The sequence below is a fragment of the Oncorhynchus clarkii genome, chromosome 7 (genome assembly GCF_045791955.1).
Source record: "Oncorhynchus clarkii lewisi isolate Uvic-CL-2024 chromosome 7, UVic_Ocla_1.0, whole genome shotgun sequence".
In the NCBI taxonomy this organism is placed as follows: domain Eukaryota; kingdom Metazoa; phylum Chordata; class Actinopteri; order Salmoniformes; family Salmonidae; genus Oncorhynchus; species Oncorhynchus clarkii.
This window is the reverse complement of record NC_092153.1, coordinates 70,476,652-70,497,357: the sequence shown is the minus strand read 5'-3', so window position 1 is coordinate 70,497,357 and position 20,706 is coordinate 70,476,652. Positions and strand designations below refer to the sequence as shown.

Sequence of the window (20,706 nt, the reverse complement as noted above, 5' to 3'; positions counted from 1 at the left end):
TCTTCAATGCCTTCTTCCTCTTCCATTCCTGACAGCTGAAACAGAAGAGTGTCTCGTGCAGCAGTTAGTCCCCACACTCATAACAGAAGTTCCTGTGGTTCCCGCTTGTCTCTGTAGCCTTTTTACACTCGACTGTCCCCGCAAAATCAACGCTCCTCTGCTCCTGCAGTAAGGAGAGGGAAGTACCTAGATAGTGTCTCCAAAATCAAGCCAGTGTTACAGCTAAAGCACATTTATTGTAGGCAAGTTATTTTCACAGAAAATGTACAAATCATTTTTTTGTACAATTACACCGATAACAATTGAATGATTCTGAACACTCTCCCAAGTCCCACCTTTGGCAGACAAGTTTCAAATTCTTGCTGAAGCCACAAGCACCAACTAGCTAGCTGGCTCATCAGAATGACTGAGTGAACCAAATCCGTTCCGTCTCTACTCGACTCTTGCTGCGTGACATATGTCATCAACTTAGGCAACCAGGCGTGTCCATTTAGCCTCTTCCACACTGCCAGGTCACTTTTTGCTTTCAAGACAACTGGGAACTCCAAAAAATCTGAGGTCAAATCATGACATCAGTGATCTTCGGGTCAAACATTCTGATCTCTAGAAAGATGCCTGAGTTTCCGTCTTGGAATTCCGAGTTTGATGAACGTTCAAAAAATGAATCCCAGTTTGGATCTCTTTTTTTTCAGAGTTAACAGTTGTCTTGAATGCACTGAAGTCAGAAGTCCGAGTTCCCTGTTGTTTTGTACGCGGAAACAATACAATCATCAAGTTTGCGGATGACACGATGATGGTATGCCTGATCACCGGCAACTGGGAACTTGGATCTGGGAAATCTCTGACTTACAACTTCAGTGCATTCAAGACAACTGGGAACTCTGGAAAAAAAAACAAGCTCCGAATTGGAAAAATAATTTTGAACTGTCATCCAACTCGGAATTCCAAGTCGGAAACTCTGGCATCTTTCTAGAGCTCCGACCTGAATGTCACTGACATCATGATTTTACCTTGTTTATTCCCAGAGTACCCAGTTGTCTTGAAAGCACCATTTCTGTCTTGCATGGCCACCCGCAGGTTAGCGTATTTCGTCTGGAGGCAGCTCTGCAGAGTGGTCACTAGCCAGCACAGCCACAAAGTCATAAAATCTGATTTTAAACCTAAACCTGACCTTAACCACACTGCTAACCCTAATGTCTAACCTTAAATTAGGACCAAAAAACTAAAATTTGACTTTGCAGCTGGCCTATCTAAGGGGAAATTACTCAGTTCTGCCTCCAGGGCAATACCTGCTGGCCACGCAGTCGTGGGTGAACAAGCAGTACAGGATGGGACTAAGCACACCCCATTGAGCTTCATAACAACATAGGCCTACTGGTAAATGCACAAGGGGGTACTTTGGGGGTACTCTGGTATAAGCAAAATATTTAACCAAAAAAGGTTGAGACTGCTCTTCCATGGTTACTGGTTTGGCCATTATGCCTCTAATATACTTACTTACTTACTTACTGACTTTATTGTCCCCATGGGGACATTTTGTTGCAGTGTCATGTACACATTTAAAGTGGCATTTAAATACAAAACCAAATTGATAATACAACTTTCATAACAGTTACGCACCAATAAAAATAATAATAGTAAGAAATAAGAAGTAAAACATTAAATAAAAAAGAAGAAAAGACTAGCCTGCTGGTCTTACGGAGTCAATGGGAACATTCCCTGAGCTATTTAGGAGGGATATCACACCTGGCACAAATTATTGTCTCGTTCTATTTTTCCTGCTGAGGGGTGCCCTATACCTGCGCCCAGAGGGGAGTAATTCAAAGTCCAGGTACAGGGGGTGACTTGGGTCTAAAATGATTTTGTGAGCCTTACAGAGGGCCCTGACCTTAAAGATCTCATCCAGGCCTGTCTGTTTGACTCCAAGTACCCCATGTCAGGGTTCTGTTTGTTGACTTTTCTTCTGCCTTCAACACAATCCAGCCTTACATTCTGGCACAGAGACTCATTCGGGACTTCTCCTTAGATGGGGGGCTGGTTTTGTGGCTGTTGGACTTCCTGAGCCAACGCTCACAGCGAGTCAAAATAGGTCCCCATGTGTCGGATATATGCAATACCAACACAGGCTCTCCCCAGGGATGTGTTTTGTCCCCACTTCTGTACATCTTGTACACTAATAGTTGTACTAGTTCCCATACTGACAGACACCTCGTTAAGTTTGCTGATGGCACTGCCTTGATCAGCCTGTTGCATGATGATGAGGAACATCATGGCCCGGTCCTAGGTGAATTTGTAGAGTGATGTGAGGAATCACACTTGGTCCTCAATACCAACAAGACCAAAGAGATGTGCATAGACTTCAGGAAGCGTACAACACCTACCTCTGCAACATCTATCAGAGGTCAGAATATGGAAATTGTAGAGGAATATAAATATCTGAGTGTCCTTTTGGACAATAAACTTCAGTGGAGTAAATGTACAGACTTGATCTACAAAAAGAGCCAACAGAGACTGTACTTTCTAAAAAAAGTTGGGTTATTTTAATATAGACTGTACTATACTGACTCTGTTTTACAAATCCTTTATTGAGAGTATTTTAACTTTTTGTATTGTTTGTTGGTTTGGCAATGCCACTGTCAGCCAGAGAAACATGCTGAGAAGGATTATTATACTTTACTATGGGGGTCTCATCTTTATGAAACCCTAAAATGAATATATATTGTTTTCACTATAAATTATTGTGAGAGAATCTGGATCCTGTCAGTGAAAAGCAATGGGAAAAAATCTTTGAATTTAAAGTAATACCTGTCAGTAGTAAATAAATGTCAACGATAAAAACTTTGTAGGTGTCAGTCAGCAGCATACATTTCCACTAATTCCAAGTGGACATTATGATACCGTATTTTTCTATGACGTAGTAGTGGACAGACCACAGCTGATTCGATCCATTCCTTTCACTTCTCAAAATAATGAGTTCTACAGCGACAAACTCTAGCATTCATACACTGAGGGAGTGAAGTCTGAGGAGGGCTGAAATTACATATGGTTATTAGAGAGGAAAGAAAAAGTAAGCCCAATAAAAAAAATAGAACAAGCCCTTGGGGGAGTCCCTCCCTTGAATTTGTGCTAGGTAGAGTATCTATATGCTCGGACATAAAACCCAGACGATGGTAGAGGGTTGGTAAAGATGGCGGCGCTCTCCGTGGATGGGAGGTATGGACTGAATTGTGGCCGACGGAATACAGACCACGTCACTGTATTGCACGTAAAATTGACAGAGACAGCTTTCAGAGCGATAGAAAAGTACCAAACCTCTAAGGTAAAGTTGAATACATGTTTTATAGCTTACCTTATACAACTACCGATGCTATCAAAACTGGTGAACTAACTGCCACGCACAGTCGGGTTGAGCAAACGTTATTCAAATTACCTTGCTAGTTAACGTAATTTACTGTCAACCCAATAATGCATATGCCATGAAGTGAGTTAGCAATTTGTGGATTACAAATCAAAGTTTGAGAGAAATGGATGTGTAGTCGATGTACTGTAGCTAGCTACATTTGGCAATGCAGCTAACGTTAGCTGACTAACCAAATGTAATTTCCCCAACAACAAAAAAGTATCCTTTTCCCCAGCCAAGTCCACTTTTTTTCTACTCAAATCCGTACAGAAATGTGACACTAATCGCACTGTTTGGTGAAATCGATGACTATTTTGATGTCAATTTCGCGTGACATCTTTACTTAACTTTAGCTAATTTACCATATGTTCTTAAGCCACGGTTTGGCACTGCAGTCAGTATTTTGGCGTTTTGGAGATGTTAGGAAATATATATATATTTTTAGCTAGCTACGGTAACTATCGTAACCCTTGATCATGACTCTCTCTGTTCCATTACACATTACAGTAGCTAAGTCATTGGACGAAAGCGTCTTCTGTACGGGGGAGTTTTGTTAAGAGCACCGATGCTTGGTCTGAACATTAACACGCATCAGTTGTGGTAGCATGATAAGGACCTTAACTTTCATATCAGCTAGAAACAATTTTCAAAAAACATAACGTTAAATGAATACACGCCATTATAGGGTTAGTGTTCCCACACGGCCATATCCCCATATTACAGCGCGTGTTTACGGAAGACCGCCAAAACAGCAAAATACTCCTATCTAAACGTGAAGTCGATCATCAATTGCGATATGATTCTAGAAACATAAAGAAAGCCCTTTAATTTATCACATCAAAATAATTTAACAAATTAAAAATACACACATACTGTACTTTTCAGTGACAACACCTTTTTGCCTGCCTTCTTACACACAGGAGTTCAGAGCATGCTAGATAGTAAATTAGCACTACCTCTGAAAATAAGATATAAGGTCCTTGGACCTTAAGGGTGCAATATGCAGAAAACGTTGCTAAAATTATAATAGTTCGCCTAATGTCAGTTTGTGACAGAACAAGCTGCCTAATCTCGAGAGTTGATAGGCTTGAAGTCATAAACAGTGCTGTGCTTGCGAAGAGCTGCTGGAAAAACTCACAAAAGTGCTCTTTGAATGAATGCTTACGAGCTTGCTGCTGCCTACCATCGCTCAGTCAGATTGCTCTATCAAATCATAGACTTAATTATAACATAATAACAAACAGAAATATGAGCCTTTGGTCATTAATATGGTCGTATCCGGAAACTATCATTTCGAAAACAAAACGTTTATTTCAGTGAAATACGGAACCGTTCCGTATTTTATCTAACGGGTGGCATCCCTAAGTCTAAATATTCCTTTTACAATGTACAACCTTCAATGTTATGTCATAATTACGTAAAATTCTGGCAAATTAGTTCGCAATGAGCCAGGCTGCCCAAACTGTTGCATATACCCTGACTCTGCGTGCAATGAACGCAAGAGAAGTGACACAATTTCACCTGGTTAATATTGCCTGCTAACCTGGATTTCCTTAAGCTAAATATGCAGGTTTAAAAAAGATATACTTCTGTCTATTGATTTTAAGAAAGGCATTGGTGTTTATGGTTAGGTACAGTCGTGCTACGATTGTGCTTTTTTCGCAAATGCGCTTTTGTTAAATCATCCCCCTGCGTTGCATTGATTATATGCAACACAGGACACGCTAGATAAACTAGTAATATCATCAACCATGTGTAGTTAACTAGTGATTATGATTGATTGTTTTTTATAAGATAAGTTTAATGCTAGCTAGCAACTTACCTTGGTTTACTTAGCTAGCCACTGTCACCAGCTGCTACCATTAGGTCAAACCTGTTTAAGATGACTAAATGTGTAGTTTACAAATTCACACCACCATTGTCTACCAATTTTTTTAATTTAAATGTGATTTTTATATACATTTGTAGCTAGCTATGTTAGCACGTTTTATGAAATTCTCACCCAAAAATCACCTTTTTATACAGAAAAATATCGAATTCACTCCGTTGTTACTACTTATCTGCATCAATACATTGGTTTCATTCCAAACTATTTTTGGAATAGCAATACACCTTATTGTAACAATGTTTTGGCTGCAGACCTATCTAGTTGCTCCACACTGAGTTTGTCAGTGTACGTTATGTTCATGATTCAACTATGTTCATGACTAAACTCTTGACTTAAATGTGAATGTTGCATTGGCAAGCTCCCCAGGCAAGAAACTTTATTGCCAATCTTTATAATTAACATACAGCATAGGCTACTTGACTGTTTTTATATAAAATTATAGGCCTACTTAACGTTTGATTGGGTTATATGCTGTTTTCTTCAAAATACTAGTCGCTGGGGTTTTCACTCCTTTTACTTCTAATCTTGTGCTTGTTCTCTTAAAGCTACAGTAAAAGTTCATGATAGCATGAATCCTTTTAAACTAGTGCTTTTCAAGGACTTTCTGGATGGAAGAGGTTCCATTTGCACAATGATTAATATAACTACAGCTATTTTATTGTAAGAAAACATTACATATGTTTGCAAAACAGTTCGCACATTAGACCTACAAGATATTCACAGAAAAGGGCGAACAGCAATTATTTTATTTTTTTACATATTTGTGTCAGATTTTCTAAATTTGGGCAAAACTATGTTTTTTCTTCTGTATTGGCCAATACATTTCCTCTGTCTAATCGACTGTCCTGGTGGGCAGTAGTGTTGGTATGTGATGTGGATTTGGTCTCATTCCATGGCTTTGCATTCCAGGCTTTTCTCAGTGGCAAACACAGAATCATGACTCAGGAAAAAAATCGTTGTCACAGTTGCTCAAATCCCTATCACGTCAGCCTCTGGTGATTGTGGGCCCTTACGGACTCTTACCAAACCAATCTGTAAGTACCAAATAAAGCTAGCGTGTTAATCCCATGGCCATACAACCTGTATTATCTGGAACCCCGTCAACAGAGATGCACTTAACGGGCCTCTTTGGCCTGTGATCAACCGAGGCCAGGAGTCCTGGGAATTTCAATGGACTGTCAACAACATTTACATAATTCCAGCAACAAGCTAGTCAGACTCTGTAGCATATTCCCAGAATGTTCAGGCCAGGGACTAATAAAAACATTTTTTAAAATCCTAATCCAAATGATTGGATTTGAAGTTGAGAAACTGGGCCTAAAGGATTTCATTCAGGCACGGTTGGGACTTAGTGTGTTGAATCAAGAAGTTAAGATCTTGTCCTGTTAAGTAGCCTAATTCAAGTCAGTGGTAGAAAGGGTGTCAGGAGGGGATATGGGAAGGAACACTGCCTTGGCCAATAGGAGCTTCGAACAAGCTGACAACAAGCCAATCGAAGTTGGAAGGAGATGGGAAGAACATGGCTGACGTTTTACATTCTCCCAATCAATTGTGCAATAATTTTTTGGGCGTTTTGTGTAACTTATTTTTTAACCTATTGTGTACATAACGTTGCTGCTACAGTCTCTTATGACCGAAAATAACTTCTGGACATCAGAAAAGTGATTACTCACCGCGGACTGAAATACACTTTTTCCTTTAACCAGTCCGACGAGGATATCCTGCTTTCACTGGAACAGGCCCAGATTCACACCTTTTGCAAGAAGAAAAGATTCCGGAAAAGGGGACGCAGATCAGGGATCCTTCTGAGAAGCCGGAGGCGAGCGAGTGAACTCCCAATGCCTTCCATTCTCCTTGCTAATGTGCAATCATTAGAAAATCAAATTGATGACCTACTATTAAGATTATCCTACCAGCGGGACATTAAAAACGGCATCTTATGTTTCACTGTGACGTGGTAGAACAAAGAAATGGGCAATATAGAGCTGGTGTGATTTTCCATGCACTGGTAAGACAAAGGGTGGGGGTGTGTCTTTTTGTCAATACCAGCTGGTGCGCAATGTCTAATATTAAAGAAGCCTTGAGGTATTGCTCGCCTGAGGTAGAGTACCTTATGATAAGCTGTCGACCACGCTATCTACCAAGAGAGTTCTCATCTGTATTACTCGTAGCCGTCTATTTACCACCAGAAAGCGAAGCTGGCACTAAGACCTCTATCAACCAACTCTATAAAGCCATAAGCAAGGAAGAAAATGGTCACCCAGAAGCGGCGCTCCTAGTGACCGAGGACTTTAATGCAGGCAAACTTACACCAGCTCTACCAAATTTTTACCAGCATGTCACATGTGCAACCAGGGGGGATAAAAATCCTAGACCACCTTTACTCCATACATAGATGCATACAAAGCTCTCCCCTGCCCTCCATTTGGCAAATATGACCATAATTCTATCCTCCTGATTCCTGCTTACAAGCAAAAACTAGTGGGAAGTACCAGTGACTCTCTAAATACGGAAGTGGTTATATGACGCGGATGCTATATTACAGGACTGTTTTGCTAGCACAGACTGGAATATGTTCCGGGATTCATCCAATGGCATTGAGGAATACACCACCTCAATCATCGGCTTTGTCAATAAGTGCATCGACAACGTCTTCCCCACAGTGACTGTACGTACATATCACAACCAGAAGCAATGGATTAAAGGCAACCTCCGCATCAAGCTAAAGGCTAGAGCTGCCGCTTTCAAGGAGTGGGAGACTAATCCGGACGCTTATAAGAAATCCTGCTATGCCCTCAGACGAACCATCAAACAAGCAAAGCGTCAATACGTGATTAAGATTGAATCCTGCTCTGACGCTCGTCGGATGTGGCAGGGCTTGAAAACTATTACGGACTACAAAGGGAAACCCAGACGCGAGCTGCCCAGTGATGCAAGCCTACCAGATGAAACGAGCATAAAAGGCATTTAGCTCAAGGCAAGCAACACTGAAGCATGCACGGGAGCACCAGCTGTTCTGGATGACTGTGAGAAGAAGCTCTCGGTAGCCGACGTGAACAAAACCTTTTTAAACAGGCCAACATTCACAAAGCCGCTAGGCCAGGCGGATTACCAGGGCGTGTACTCAAAGCATGGACGGACCAACTGTCAAGTGTCTTCGTTGACATTTTCAACCGCTCCCTGACCAAGTCTATAATACCTACATGATTCAAGCAGACTACCACAGTCCCTGTGCCCAAGGAAGTGAAGGTAACCTGCCTAAATGATTACCGCCCCGTGGCAGTCACGTCGGTAGCCACGAAGTACTTTGAAAGGCTGGTCATGGCTCACGTCAACAGCATCCTCCCAGACACCCTAGACCCACTCCAATTCGCATACAGCCCCAACCGATCCACAGATGACGTACACCACACCGCCCTTTCTCACCTGGACAAAAGGAATACCTACGTGAGAATTCTGTTCATTGACTACAGCTCCGTGTTCAACACCATAGTGCCCATGAAGCTAAGGACTAAACACCTCCCTCTGCAACTGGATCCTGGACTTCCTGACGGGTCGCATCCAGGTGGTGAAAGTAGGCAACAACACATCTGCCACGCTGATCCTTAACACTGGAGCCCCTCAGGGGTGTGTACTTAGTCCCCTCCTGTATTCCTTGTTCAATCACAACTCCAACACCATCATTAAGTTTGCTGACGACATAACAGTGGTTGGCCTGATCACCGGCCATGATGAGACAGAGTATAGGGATTTGGTCAGAGAACTAGCAGTGTGGTGCCAGGACAACAACCTCTCCCTCAGTGTGAGCAAGACCAAGGAGCTGATCGTGGACTACAGGAAAAGGCGGGCCCCCATTATCATCGGCGGGGCTGTAGTGGAGCAGGTCGAGAGTTTCAAGTTCCTTGGGGTCCACATACATTTTTTTCTGAAATGAAATGATATTGACCTCAAGTGGCTTTCTGTGATTTTTGGCCTTGTTTTGCCGTGGTATCGAGTACCCCTATTACTAGCCTGTTCAACCTCTTTTGATATCGGCTGAGATCCCTAAAGTTTTAGAAAGCTGCTGCGGTCATCCCTCTCTTCAAAGGGGGAGACACCCTAGACCCAAACTGTTAGACCTATATCTATCCTACCCTGCCTTTCTAAGGTCTTCGAAAAGCCAAGTTAACAAACAGTTCACCGACCATTTCAAATCCCACCGTACCTTCTCTGCTATGCAATCTGTTTTCCGAGCTGGTCATGGTTGCACCTCCTAAACGATATCATAACCACCATCGATAAAAGACAATACTGTGCAACCGTATTCATTGACAGTCGAAAGCCTTGGCCAGGTCGATCACCATATTCTTATTGGCAGACTCCACAGCCTTCGTTTCTCAAATGACTGCCTCGCCTGGTTCACCAACTACTTCTCAGACAGAGTTCAGTGTGTCAAATCGGAGGGCCTGTTGTCCGAACCTCTGGCAGTTTCTATGGGGGTGCTACAGGGTTCTATTCTCGGGCCGACTATTTTCTCTGTATACATCAATGATGTCGCTCTTGCTGCTGGTGATTCTCTGATCAACCTCGACACAGACGACACCATTCTGTATACTGCTGGCCCTTCTTTGGACACTGTGTTAACAAACCTCCAGACGAGCTTCAATGCCATACAACTCTCCTTCCATGGCCTCCAATTGCTCCTAAATGCAAGTAAAACTAAATGCATGCTCTTCAACCAATCGCTGCCCGCCCGTCTAGCATCACTACTCTGGACGGTTCTGACTTAGAATATGTGGACAACTACAAATACCTAGGTGTCTGGTTAGACTGTAAACTCTCCTTCCAGACTCACATCAAGCATCTCCAATCCAAAATTAAATCTAGAATCGGCTTCCTATTTCACAACAAAGCATCCTTCACTCATGCCGCCAAACACCCTCGTAAAACTGACTATCCTGCCGATCCTTGACTTCGGCAATGTCATTTACAAAATAGACCCCAACACTCTACTCGGATTGCATCCAATTTGCTATCACAGTGCCATCCGTTTTGTCACCAGAGCCCCATATACTACCCACCACGGCGACCTGTGTGCTCCCGTTGGCTGGCCCTCGCTTCATATTCGTCTCCAAACCCACTGGCTCCAGGTCATCTGTAAGTCTTTGCTAGGTAAAGCCCCGCCTTATCTCAGCTCACTGGTCACCATAGCAGCACCCACCATGGCACGCGCTCCAGCAGGTATATTTCACTGATCACCATCAAAGCCGACAACTCCTTTGGCTGCCTTCCAGTTCTCTGCTGCCAATGGCTGGAACGAACTGCAAAAATCACTAAAGCTGGAGACTCATATCTCCCTCACTAGCTTTAAGCATCAGCTGTCAGAGCAGCTTACAGATCATTGCACCTGTACATAGCCCATCTGTAAATAGCCCACCCAACTACCTCATCTCCATATTGTTTTTTTTAATTTTCTTCTTTGCACACCAGTATCTCTACTTGCACATTCATCTTCTCATCTATCACTCCAGTGTTTAAATGCTAAATTGTAATTATTTCGCAACTATGGTCTCCCTTCATTTGCACACACTGTATATAGATTTTTCTATTGTGTTATTGACTACGTTTGTTTATTCGATGTGTAACTGTTTGTGTCTCAATGTTTTTCTTTATATTGGCCAGGTCGCAATTGTAAAATGAGAACTTGTTCTCAACTGGCCTACCTGGTTAAATAAAGGTGAAATTTAATTAATTAATTAAAATCGTGATGGTAAACCTGGTCTGTGTATTGTGACACCGCGAGCAAGTTTACTTGCACTTATAATTTTTAGTGTACACTGTAAAGGGAAATTTGCCAAAGGGAAGTTCCTGAAGTTTCAAAACAGCCAGGAAAGAACCTATTCTGCCGAGCCAATGATTACTCATGTAGCTACCATTATACGTGACCTGTTGACGTAATCTGACCATGTGATTTACTTTATTATGATCAGACATACAGTGCCTTTGGAAAGTATTCAGACCCGTTGACTTTTTCCACATTTTGTTACGTTACAGCCTTATTCTCAAATGGATGAAATAAACAAATCTTCAAACCGGTTTATGTAAATCTTTGTTAATGTATTACCTAAGTATCCTGTTTCCATTGGTCACCCTTGAGATGTTTCTACAACTTGATTGGAGTCCATCAATCTTAAATGGAAGAAGTTTGGAACCACCATTACTCTTCCCAAGACTTTCAGACCATGAGAAACAAGATTATTTGGTTTGATGAAACCAAGATTGAACTCTTTGGCCTGAATGCCAAGCGTCTCTTCTGTAGGAAACCTGGTAACATCTCTACGGTGAAGCATGGTGGTGGCAACATCATGCTTTGGGGATGCTTTTCAGCAACTGGGAGACTAGTCAGGATTGAGGGACAGCTAAACGGAGCAAAGTACAGAGATCCTTGATAACCTGCTCAGGACCTCAGACTGTGGTGAAGGTTCACCTTCCAACAGGACAACGATCCTAAGCACACAGCCAAGACAACACAGGAGTAGCTTTGGGACAAGTCTGAGTGGCCCAGCCAGCGCCCGGACCTGAACCCGCTCGAACATCTCTGGAGAGACCTGAAAATGTGCTGTGTAGCAATGCTCCCCATCCAACCTGACAGTTTGAGGATCTGTAGAGAAGAGTGGGACGAACTCCCCAAATACAGGTGTGCCAAGCTTGTACTGAGTAAATGGCCTGAATACTTATGTAATTTCTGTTTTTTATTTTATATACTAGCAAAATTCTCATCCTGTTTTTTGCATTGTCATTATGGGGTATTGTGTGTAGGTTGATGAGGAGGGGGTGGGAAATGTAATACATTTTAGAATAAGGCTGTAACCTAACACAAAATGTGGAAAAAGTCAAGGTCTGATTACTCGCTAATTCTGAGGTAATGTTAATGTGACCATTTTGTCTGAGATGCCTATTATTTACACCGCTTTCAACATAAGAGGGAGTTTCGTATTCCTACTCTTACTGTACATTTTTCTTGTTGCAAATTCATGAAACTATAAACATGCTTTTGCTAGCTTGCTTCTTTGCTAGTTGATTTGCCAGATGAAAAACAATATATGCTTACCAATAGCATATGAGATGTGACTGGTTGACAGAATGCTTTTGTCACTTAATGAGAAACGGCTCTGTATTTTTCTCAACCACATCTGTGATAGTCCAGTTGTAACTGAGTGACATTCACATTATTGTTATGATGGAACAACTTACAATCAATGCTATTATGGAAAATGTGAATGTAGAGTCGAATCCCTTCCTCTCTTTTTCAGAATGTAACGTCCTCATGGCCAACAATGCAATTCAAGGGACTCCAAGGGGTAAGTATGTTCACATGTCAAATCTTCATTTTGACTTGAACTACAGTACTAGTTATGGGTCAACCCTGTGGGGGGTAAACTGCATTTTTAATGCAACCATTATTGAAGATTTAAGCAACCTATCATTTGAGCGCTGGTGGTATACACATTAAATACAATTCCTACCGTAGCTGGTGTAGACCCAATGTTTTCAGTGAAATATACATTTGTTAAGCTACGAGTTGTATTTAGAGGCTTGGGGCCTAACTCTTTCCACCCTTCTGAAAGCATCTGGTTAACCCCTGACTACCTGGGCTGTACACTATGAATAGTTGAACTCTCCGATGTCTCAATATCTGTAAATACTTCTCTGGCAGTCTGCAGCTGGGCCCAGAGCAGTGGGAACACACACACACACACACACACACCTAGCAACTCAGACCTCTAAGATCTGCTTGTGTCATGCAAGCTCATGTTCTAATTAGTCTCAGATCCCACCGCTCAGATCAGTCTATATTGACAGATGCAACACACTGAACATCACTGTAATGGTTAATGTTTTTTACAGATGGTTCGCTATTTGGCATGACAGACTCTGTCACATTCAAATATGAGCAAAATCTCTTCTTCCGTGCACTACAGTAGTAGAGGAAAATGAAATCCCATTTCCCTTCAGAATGATTGAGTACCTCTGTGCAATACGTCACTCCTGGCAGTTTCATGCATGTAGGGAAGAGAGAGACGCTCCTTGTTTTCTGTGGTTGATTAATATTTTTTTTATTAATCTCCTTTTGATGTGACCCTCACAGCGTATTAAGATCCCAAGGACTGACTCTCCAGATGGATCTCAGAACTTTGACTTCTACCTGTCCAACCTGGGCAAGGACAACCCTCAGGGAAGCTTTGAGTGCATCCAACAATATGTGTCCAGGTAATGTGGCAATGCTCGCTACTGAAGACCTAGTGTAAGTTGTTGTAAGCTGGTTAGTTAACTGAAATAATTGTCACTCTGGTGTCAGAATTTTGTCATTGAGCCTTGTTAATGAGTAATTGGTTGAATTGAGATGGTCCATGTTGAGAAACCCTGTGCTGTGGGACTGAAACCCCCCCCCCCCCCGTCCTCTCCAGTTCGGGGACCCCGCACCTGGTGTCCTTGGGGGTGGTTCAAGACAAAGTCACGTTATGTGCCACCAACGACTCCTACCAGGTGACTCGGGAGCGCATGACGCTGGCTGAGGAGGATGGAACCAAAGTCCTCAAGCATGGAGGCCATTTCAAAGGCAAGTTCCATCCATTTAAGCCCACATTTCCTTTGTTTGCGCCTGACTAAACCCTTTGGGTCCAGCCCATTAAGGCTTGTTCACATTGGCAATTTGAAGTGACTCCACTCAATTTTTTTGCATATCCGATTCAATTATAACATTTTTTCCTGCAGTCTAAACAGCCAAAAAGCACATGGAATCAGATATTTCAAGACCCATTTCAAACTACATTCGTAGGTGGTTTGAAATCGGAAACAAATCTGATTCCTGGCCATGTGACTTGTCTGAATGCATATAAATCAGATGTAAGTGGTTTTTAGACCTTTGGAATATCTTGTTGCTTGCTAACTACTCTGACAGTTTGACAAGAACGTTTGGTAGTTAACTAGCTTGTTAATTGTTTATAAACAAGATAGTAAATGTGCTAGAAAGCTATCTAGGTAGCTGATTAGCTTGTTGACTGCTGTGATTAGCCGAAAAGGACTCATTTTGAAAGCTAGTGTTAGTGCACTGACATACTAGATGTTCCCATAGACTTCCTATCATTGAATGACTATACATTTAAAAGCGTATCTCTGCAGATATAATTACGTATTTTTTGCAGCGGTGGCAACAATTCAGCAGTGTTTGGTCACCACTCCTAAATGAATATAGGGGAAACACTCACTTATGAGTATTGACACTGTATGCCATATCTGGGTTAGTCGCACTCTGCAAATAGTTCTTATTTAACACAACACTGGCCTACAGCCAAACCAATTGTCTTGCCTTTCTATTTCTAATACACTACGACTGGATTAAGGTTGGCCACGTGTAAAAGGGAAAGTAAATCTCGGGCTAATCTAATTTGGCTCTCTCGTCCCGTTTTTCCGGTGGAGATACGCTGCACATTCTCTCGATCTCCTTTCCCCTCGTAACAGCTCACTGTTGCTGTAACTGGTCATGCAAAATCTACCTCCACTGACCTGGGAGTGGACGGAGTTCTCCCACAGCAGAGGGCCATAAACTGAGTTTCACTGGCAAAGTTTTTCTTCAGGCGCCATGTAACAACATAGATTTGATGTCACCCAAATGGCCCATTTGTCACCAGTTATGTTACTCTAAAAGGCAGTGTGCCCCATAGGCTTCTTTGTATGGGATTATAATTTTAATGCCTTGTGTTTTGCGCAATTATGTGACATGCCTGGATTTGAAAGGTTTATTGAAAGATTTTTCATCACTGTTCCCTTTTCATTATGATGATTGCGCAAAACACAGCGTCTACCAGTTTGTCTGAATAGGCGTTAGTTTAGACAATCGTATAGCAATGTTCATAAAGGGGGAGATGTTCAGGGCTTGTCCAGTTTCTAATAGAAATAAAGTTCCAGTTATCTACATGAATTGGTATTGTTTATTTAACATGGCATTGCATGTTTTCTCAACAGTAAGCAGATTTGCGTCTTTGCCTCTAGGGCTTCTCTGGAACTATATTTAATGCTGCAATATGTAAGTTATTAGGTGATCTGACCAAATTTGCAGATGTGTTTTTTGAAATGTCATTCTCAATGAAAGCAAGTCTAAGAAGTGGTAGATATGTTCTATGTATGCTATTTATATGCTTCCCATTCTCAAGTTTTGTTTTCATCTTTCACTTTTGGTGTTGTACACCAGCTTCAAACAGCTGAAAGTACAATATTTTTGCTTATGGAAAATGTATTTCACAGCAGTTTAGATGATACAATGATTCTCTACACTAGCTTGTTTATTCACAAACTTAAATTTGGCAAACTATTAGAATTTTAGCAACCAGGGAATGGCTGGATAGTGCATCTTTAACTGCAGGAATCCATGAAATCTTTGCTCTCTGTACTCTCAAACTTGAAAAGTCAGTTAAACCAACCTTTCGGTCTAGTTTCTGCCTGTGGGGATTAATTTGCATGTTGTGTCCCAGATGGAAACTGAGAGGGGAGCAGAGGAAAGGGGTGGAGTTTGGGCATGTAACAGCTGGCTCAGTAGAAGCACTCCTATTAACATGTGCAAAATTAGCCCTAGCCTTCATTTATTTAGTTTGTTTAGGCTTTGTCCGTTATGTATGTTGGCCTGGGACCTTATGCAATGTTTGTCTTAAATGGGAGACTCATTTACTTGATGCTATTCAGAGTTTAGTACGCCAAAGTGAAATCATAAACACACAGCACTGCTACACGGCAGGTCTGTTGGTTTGAATGACATGCATCAAATTTTATTGGTCACATTGTTGTGAATGGTTAGATACTACTGCACTTTTGGAGCTAGGAACAAAAGCTTTCGCTACACCCGCAATAACATCTGCTAAATATGTGTATGTGACCCATCAAATTGAATTTGATGCATGTCATGGCAGAAACTGTAATTCTGATAACAAGCCAACAGAGCTGCTGTGATGGGTAGCTGTGTTTTTATTATCTCCCATGTAAAGTCACTAGGCTGGCCAGTGCTGAAAGCAAAGCTGATTAGCAGCTGATGCAAGCAACTCACCTACTTCAGTCTCTCACCAGGCCTTGAGACAGCAAAAATTGATGTGTGGTTTGTGCACATAGACTGCGAGATCTCTATCAGCATTTGCCCGGAGGAGGCGGCAGACGAGGGTACACGTTTCTCTCTAACCTTTAATCTTGTAGAGCGCATTAGAATTTCATAATCACTGGAGAGCATTATGGAGAAATGTCAAGGCATCCTGACTAATCAGGCATCATGAGCTGGGAGCCAGATTCTCTGGATCCTCTTAATGACATTGACTTTTACATTGGGAACTCAGTCTCTCCAAATCAGGCTTCTATGATGTATCTTGTACTAGTAACATACAGTCAGTTCAAATTCAGTCCACATCCAGATCTGAACACACAGAGTAGCAACTGACTCTTTAGGGCAGGGTTCCCCAACTGGCAGCACCCGGGCTGAATTTGGCCCGCAGGTGGTTTTATTTGGCCCAACAAAAAATCACTGAGCATTTAAAAATATGTATTTTTATTGTTTGTCATAAGACTGTAAAAACACCAGGGAATCATCTCCAAGTGATTTTAATTTTGGAAATCTGTTCAAGTATTCCCATGCATAATAGTGAGATACATGATCTTATTCAAATGTAAGCAATATTTGAAATAGTTTGTCATATTATACTTAACGAAAATATAAACAAAACATGTAAAGTGTTGGTCCCATGTTTCATGAGCTAAGATTAAAGATCCCAGAAATGTTCCATACATACAAAGGTTATTTCCCTAAAATGTTCTTCACAAATTTGTTTATCCTTGTTAGTGAGCATTTCTCCTTCACCAAGATAATCCACTTGACAGGTGTAGCATATCAAGAAGCTGATTAAACAGCATGATCATTACACAGGTGTACTTTGTGCTGGAAACATTAATGGCCACTCTAAAATTGTGTTTATCTGTTTGGACTTTCAATTTGACCAACCATCCGCTTAAGAAAAAAATCTGCCTGCTGATAATTGATTTATCCCTGCTCTAGTGTTCCAAGTGCCTGCTGGCTTTCGTACTCCTCTTTCAGTCAGTGTTCAATAACATTATTATGATGTCATATTAATAATAAAAACCTTTGTTAGTGACCCTTTCTTTCTAAAATTATCTGCCGAAATTGTTGCCACCCCTATTACTAGCCTGTTCAACCTCTCTTTCGTGTCGTCTGAGATTCCCAAAGATTGGAAAGCAGCTGCGGTCATCCCCCTCTTCAAAGGGGGGGACACTCTTGACCCAAACTGCTACAGACCTATATCTATCCTACCATGCCTTTCTAAGGTCTTCGAAAGCCAAGTCAACAAACAGATTACCGACCATTTCGAATCTCACCATACCTTCTCTGCTATGCAATCTGGTTTCAGAGCTGGTCATGGGTGCACCTCAGCCACGCTCAAGGTCCTAAACGATATCTTAACCGCCATCGATAAGAAACATTACTGTGCAGCCGTATTCATTGATCTGGCCAAGGCTTTCGACTCTGTCAATCACCACATCCTCATCGGCAGACTCAACAGCCTTGGTTTCTCAAATGATTGCCTCGCCTGGTTCTCCAACTACTTCTCTGATAGAGTTCAGTGTGTCAAATCGGAGGGTCTGCTGTCCGGACCTCTGGCAGTCTCTATGGGGGTGCCACAGGGTTCAATTCTTGGACCGACTCTCTTCTCTGTATACATCAATGAGGTCGCTCTTGCTGCTGGTGAGTCTCTGATCCACCTCTACGCAGACGACACCATTCTGTATACTTCCAGCCCTTCTTTGGACACTGTGTTAACAACCCTCCAGGCAAGCTTCAATGCCATACAACTCTCCTTCCGTGGCCTCCAATTGCTCTTAAAAACAAGTAAAACTAAATGCATGCTCTTCAACCGATCGCTACCTGCACCTACCCGCCTGTCCAACATCACTACTCTGGACGGCTCTGACTTAGAATACGTGGACAACTACAAATACTTAGGTGTCTGGTTAGACTGTAAACTCTCCTTCCAGACCCATATCAAACATCTCCAATCCAAAGTTAAATCTAGAATTGGCTTCCTATTTCGCAACAAAGCATCCTTCACTCATGCTGCCAAACATACCCTTGTATAACTGACCATCCTACCAATCCTCGACTTTGGCGATGTCATTTACAAAATAGCCTCCAAAACCCTACTCAACAAATTGGACGCAGTCTATCACAGTGCAATCCGTTTTGTCACCAAAGCCCCATATACTACCCACCATTGCGACCTGTACGCTCTCGTTGGCTGGCCCTCGCTTCATACTCGTCGCCAAACCCACTGGCTCCATGTCATCTACAAGACCCTGCTAGGTAAAGTCCCCCCTTATCTCAGCTCGCTGGTCACCATAGCATCTCCCACCTGTAGCACACGCTCCAGCAGGTATATCTCTCTAGTCACCCCCTAAACCAATTCTTTCTTTGGCCGCCTCTCCTTCCAGTTCTCTGCTGCCAATGACTGGAACGAACTACAAAAATCTCAAACTGGAAACACTTATCTCCCTCACTAGCTTTAAGCACCAACTGTCAGAGCAGCTCACATATTACTGCACCTGTACATAGCCCACCTATAATTTAGCCCAAACAACTACCTCTTTCCCAACTGTATTTAATTAATTTATTTATTTTGCTCCTTTGCACCCCATTATTTTTATTTCTACTTTGCACATTCTTCCATTGCAAAACTACCATTCCAGTGTTTTTTACTTGCTATATTGTATTTACTTTGCCACCATGGCCTTTTTTTGCCGTTACCTCCCTTCTCACCTCATTTGCTCACATTGTATATAGACTTGTTTATACTGTATTATTGACTGTATGTTTGTTTTACTCCATGTGTAACTCTGTGTTGTTTGTGTCGAACTGCTTTGCTTTATCTTGGCCAGGTCGCAATTGTAAATGAGAACTTGTTCTCAACTTGCCTACCTGGTTAAATAAAGGTGAAATAAAATAAAATAAAAAACTAAGCTGCTAGTTAGCGAGGAGTGCCGTTTCTGCTGTAAACTCAATTGAGGTAAGCAATACAACATTTTTTAAGTATCAGAGAAACAAATTATCAAATAAATGGACTGTGTAGTTCTTAGGTTCCATAATGCCATGGTCTCAACGGATATTGGTTTTGGACAGATTGTGTGCCATTTTTCTCAGCGTCACCTCCTTCGCCCCTCTCTAACCTCAGGTAAGAAAGTCCAGATCCGCAAGCCAGCGCCGTCAGGCTCTGAACCAGTCGCGGAGCGCAAACGCTCCACCCCCATCAACCCAGCCAAGACCATCCGCAAGTGCCTTGCCAACAACCTGGTTTCCCAGCGCCCATACCGCGACCGCCTCGTCCACTTGCTGGCGTTGCGCTCCTACAAGAAGCTGGAGCTACTGGCCAGGATGCAGCGGGACGGGGTCAGTCAGAAGGACCGCAGCTCTCTTGGGAGTACCCTGCAACAAGTAAGGCTTAGGCTAGCGCCTTGCAACACGTGAGGCTAAGGCTAGTGCTTTGCAACGCGTGAGGCTAGAAGCCAATTTATGCTTGGTCCGAAAATGTAGTTGGATGCTCCGTATAGAGGGTGTGATGTAATTGTAGCACCTCCAGAGGCATGCAGAGGCCAAAATTGAGCTCCGCACTGCTGTGCGCCTTCCAAATTTTGTAACAATGTGGAAGGGCTTGCTCCGCATTGACATGATTGGTTAACGGTAGGTGGGGGTGGGAGGTCCTGTATAAACACAAACTCACTTCCTTCACAACTGCTCTGCGAAGCGCAAGTATGAATGCCCTGCCTTCTGCAGAGGCCGTATCGCAGTAAATGCTGTACGCCACTGCAGACGCCAGATTGACCATGCAGATCCTTTGAGGCTAGTAGTACCCCTACATCAAGTAAAGAGGCGGCTAGTACCCCTGCAATAAGTAAGACTAGCAGCCTGCAACATGTTTAGTTACAACTCTGCAACCATAATGGCTAGCATCCTGCAACAACAAGAGGGGGGGTAGAACCCTAAAACAAGTAAGAGGGGGGAGAATAGTACTTTTATTGGTTTCATATAAAAGTGAGGGGGGGGGGGGTCCTAACTATTTATGTCAAGTATGAGTAACTGGCAGCACTGTGTATGAGAAGACAAATGTTCCTGTTTACCCTTAGGACCCCTCACCCTTCTTAGGCATTAAACACCGAATGCAAATCAGTCTAGGAGACCAATTCCCTGTAGTACAATGACCTTCATTCACAATTACTGAACACGGAAAGAACCAAGCAGCCATACATGAAAGCCATTAGTCTTATTAGACACACACACATAGCAAGAACCAAGCACGCACAGATCACACAGCAAGAATCAAGCACACAGACACACTTA

General features: G+C 42.4%; 1 protein-coding gene across 5 annotated transcripts in view; it reads left to right on the top strand.

Moving 5' to 3' along the window:
- The first annotated feature begins 2,931 nt into the window (after positions 1-2,931).
- The window catches only part of LOC139413785 (elongation factor for RNA polymerase II 2), a 40,152-nt gene continuing 22,377 nt past the window's right edge, over positions 2,932-20,706 (top strand). For 2 of the 5 annotated variants that reach the window (XM_071161535.1, XM_071161536.1), the window contains exons 1-5: positions 2,984-3,319; positions 12,581-12,628; positions 13,417-13,538; positions 13,736-13,887; positions 19,544-19,803. In XM_071161535.1, the coding sequence (XP_071017636.1) occupies positions 3,188-3,319; positions 12,581-12,628; positions 13,417-13,538; positions 13,736-13,887; positions 19,544-19,803 (714 nt within the window). In that variant the 5' untranslated portion in view covers positions 2,984-3,187. Of the gene's footprint in view, positions 3,320-12,580; positions 12,629-13,416; positions 13,539-13,735; positions 13,888-19,543; positions 19,804-20,706 lie in introns of all 5 variants that reach the window. The other 3 variants (XM_071161534.1, XM_071161537.1, XM_071161538.1) reach the window with 3 other exon arrangements.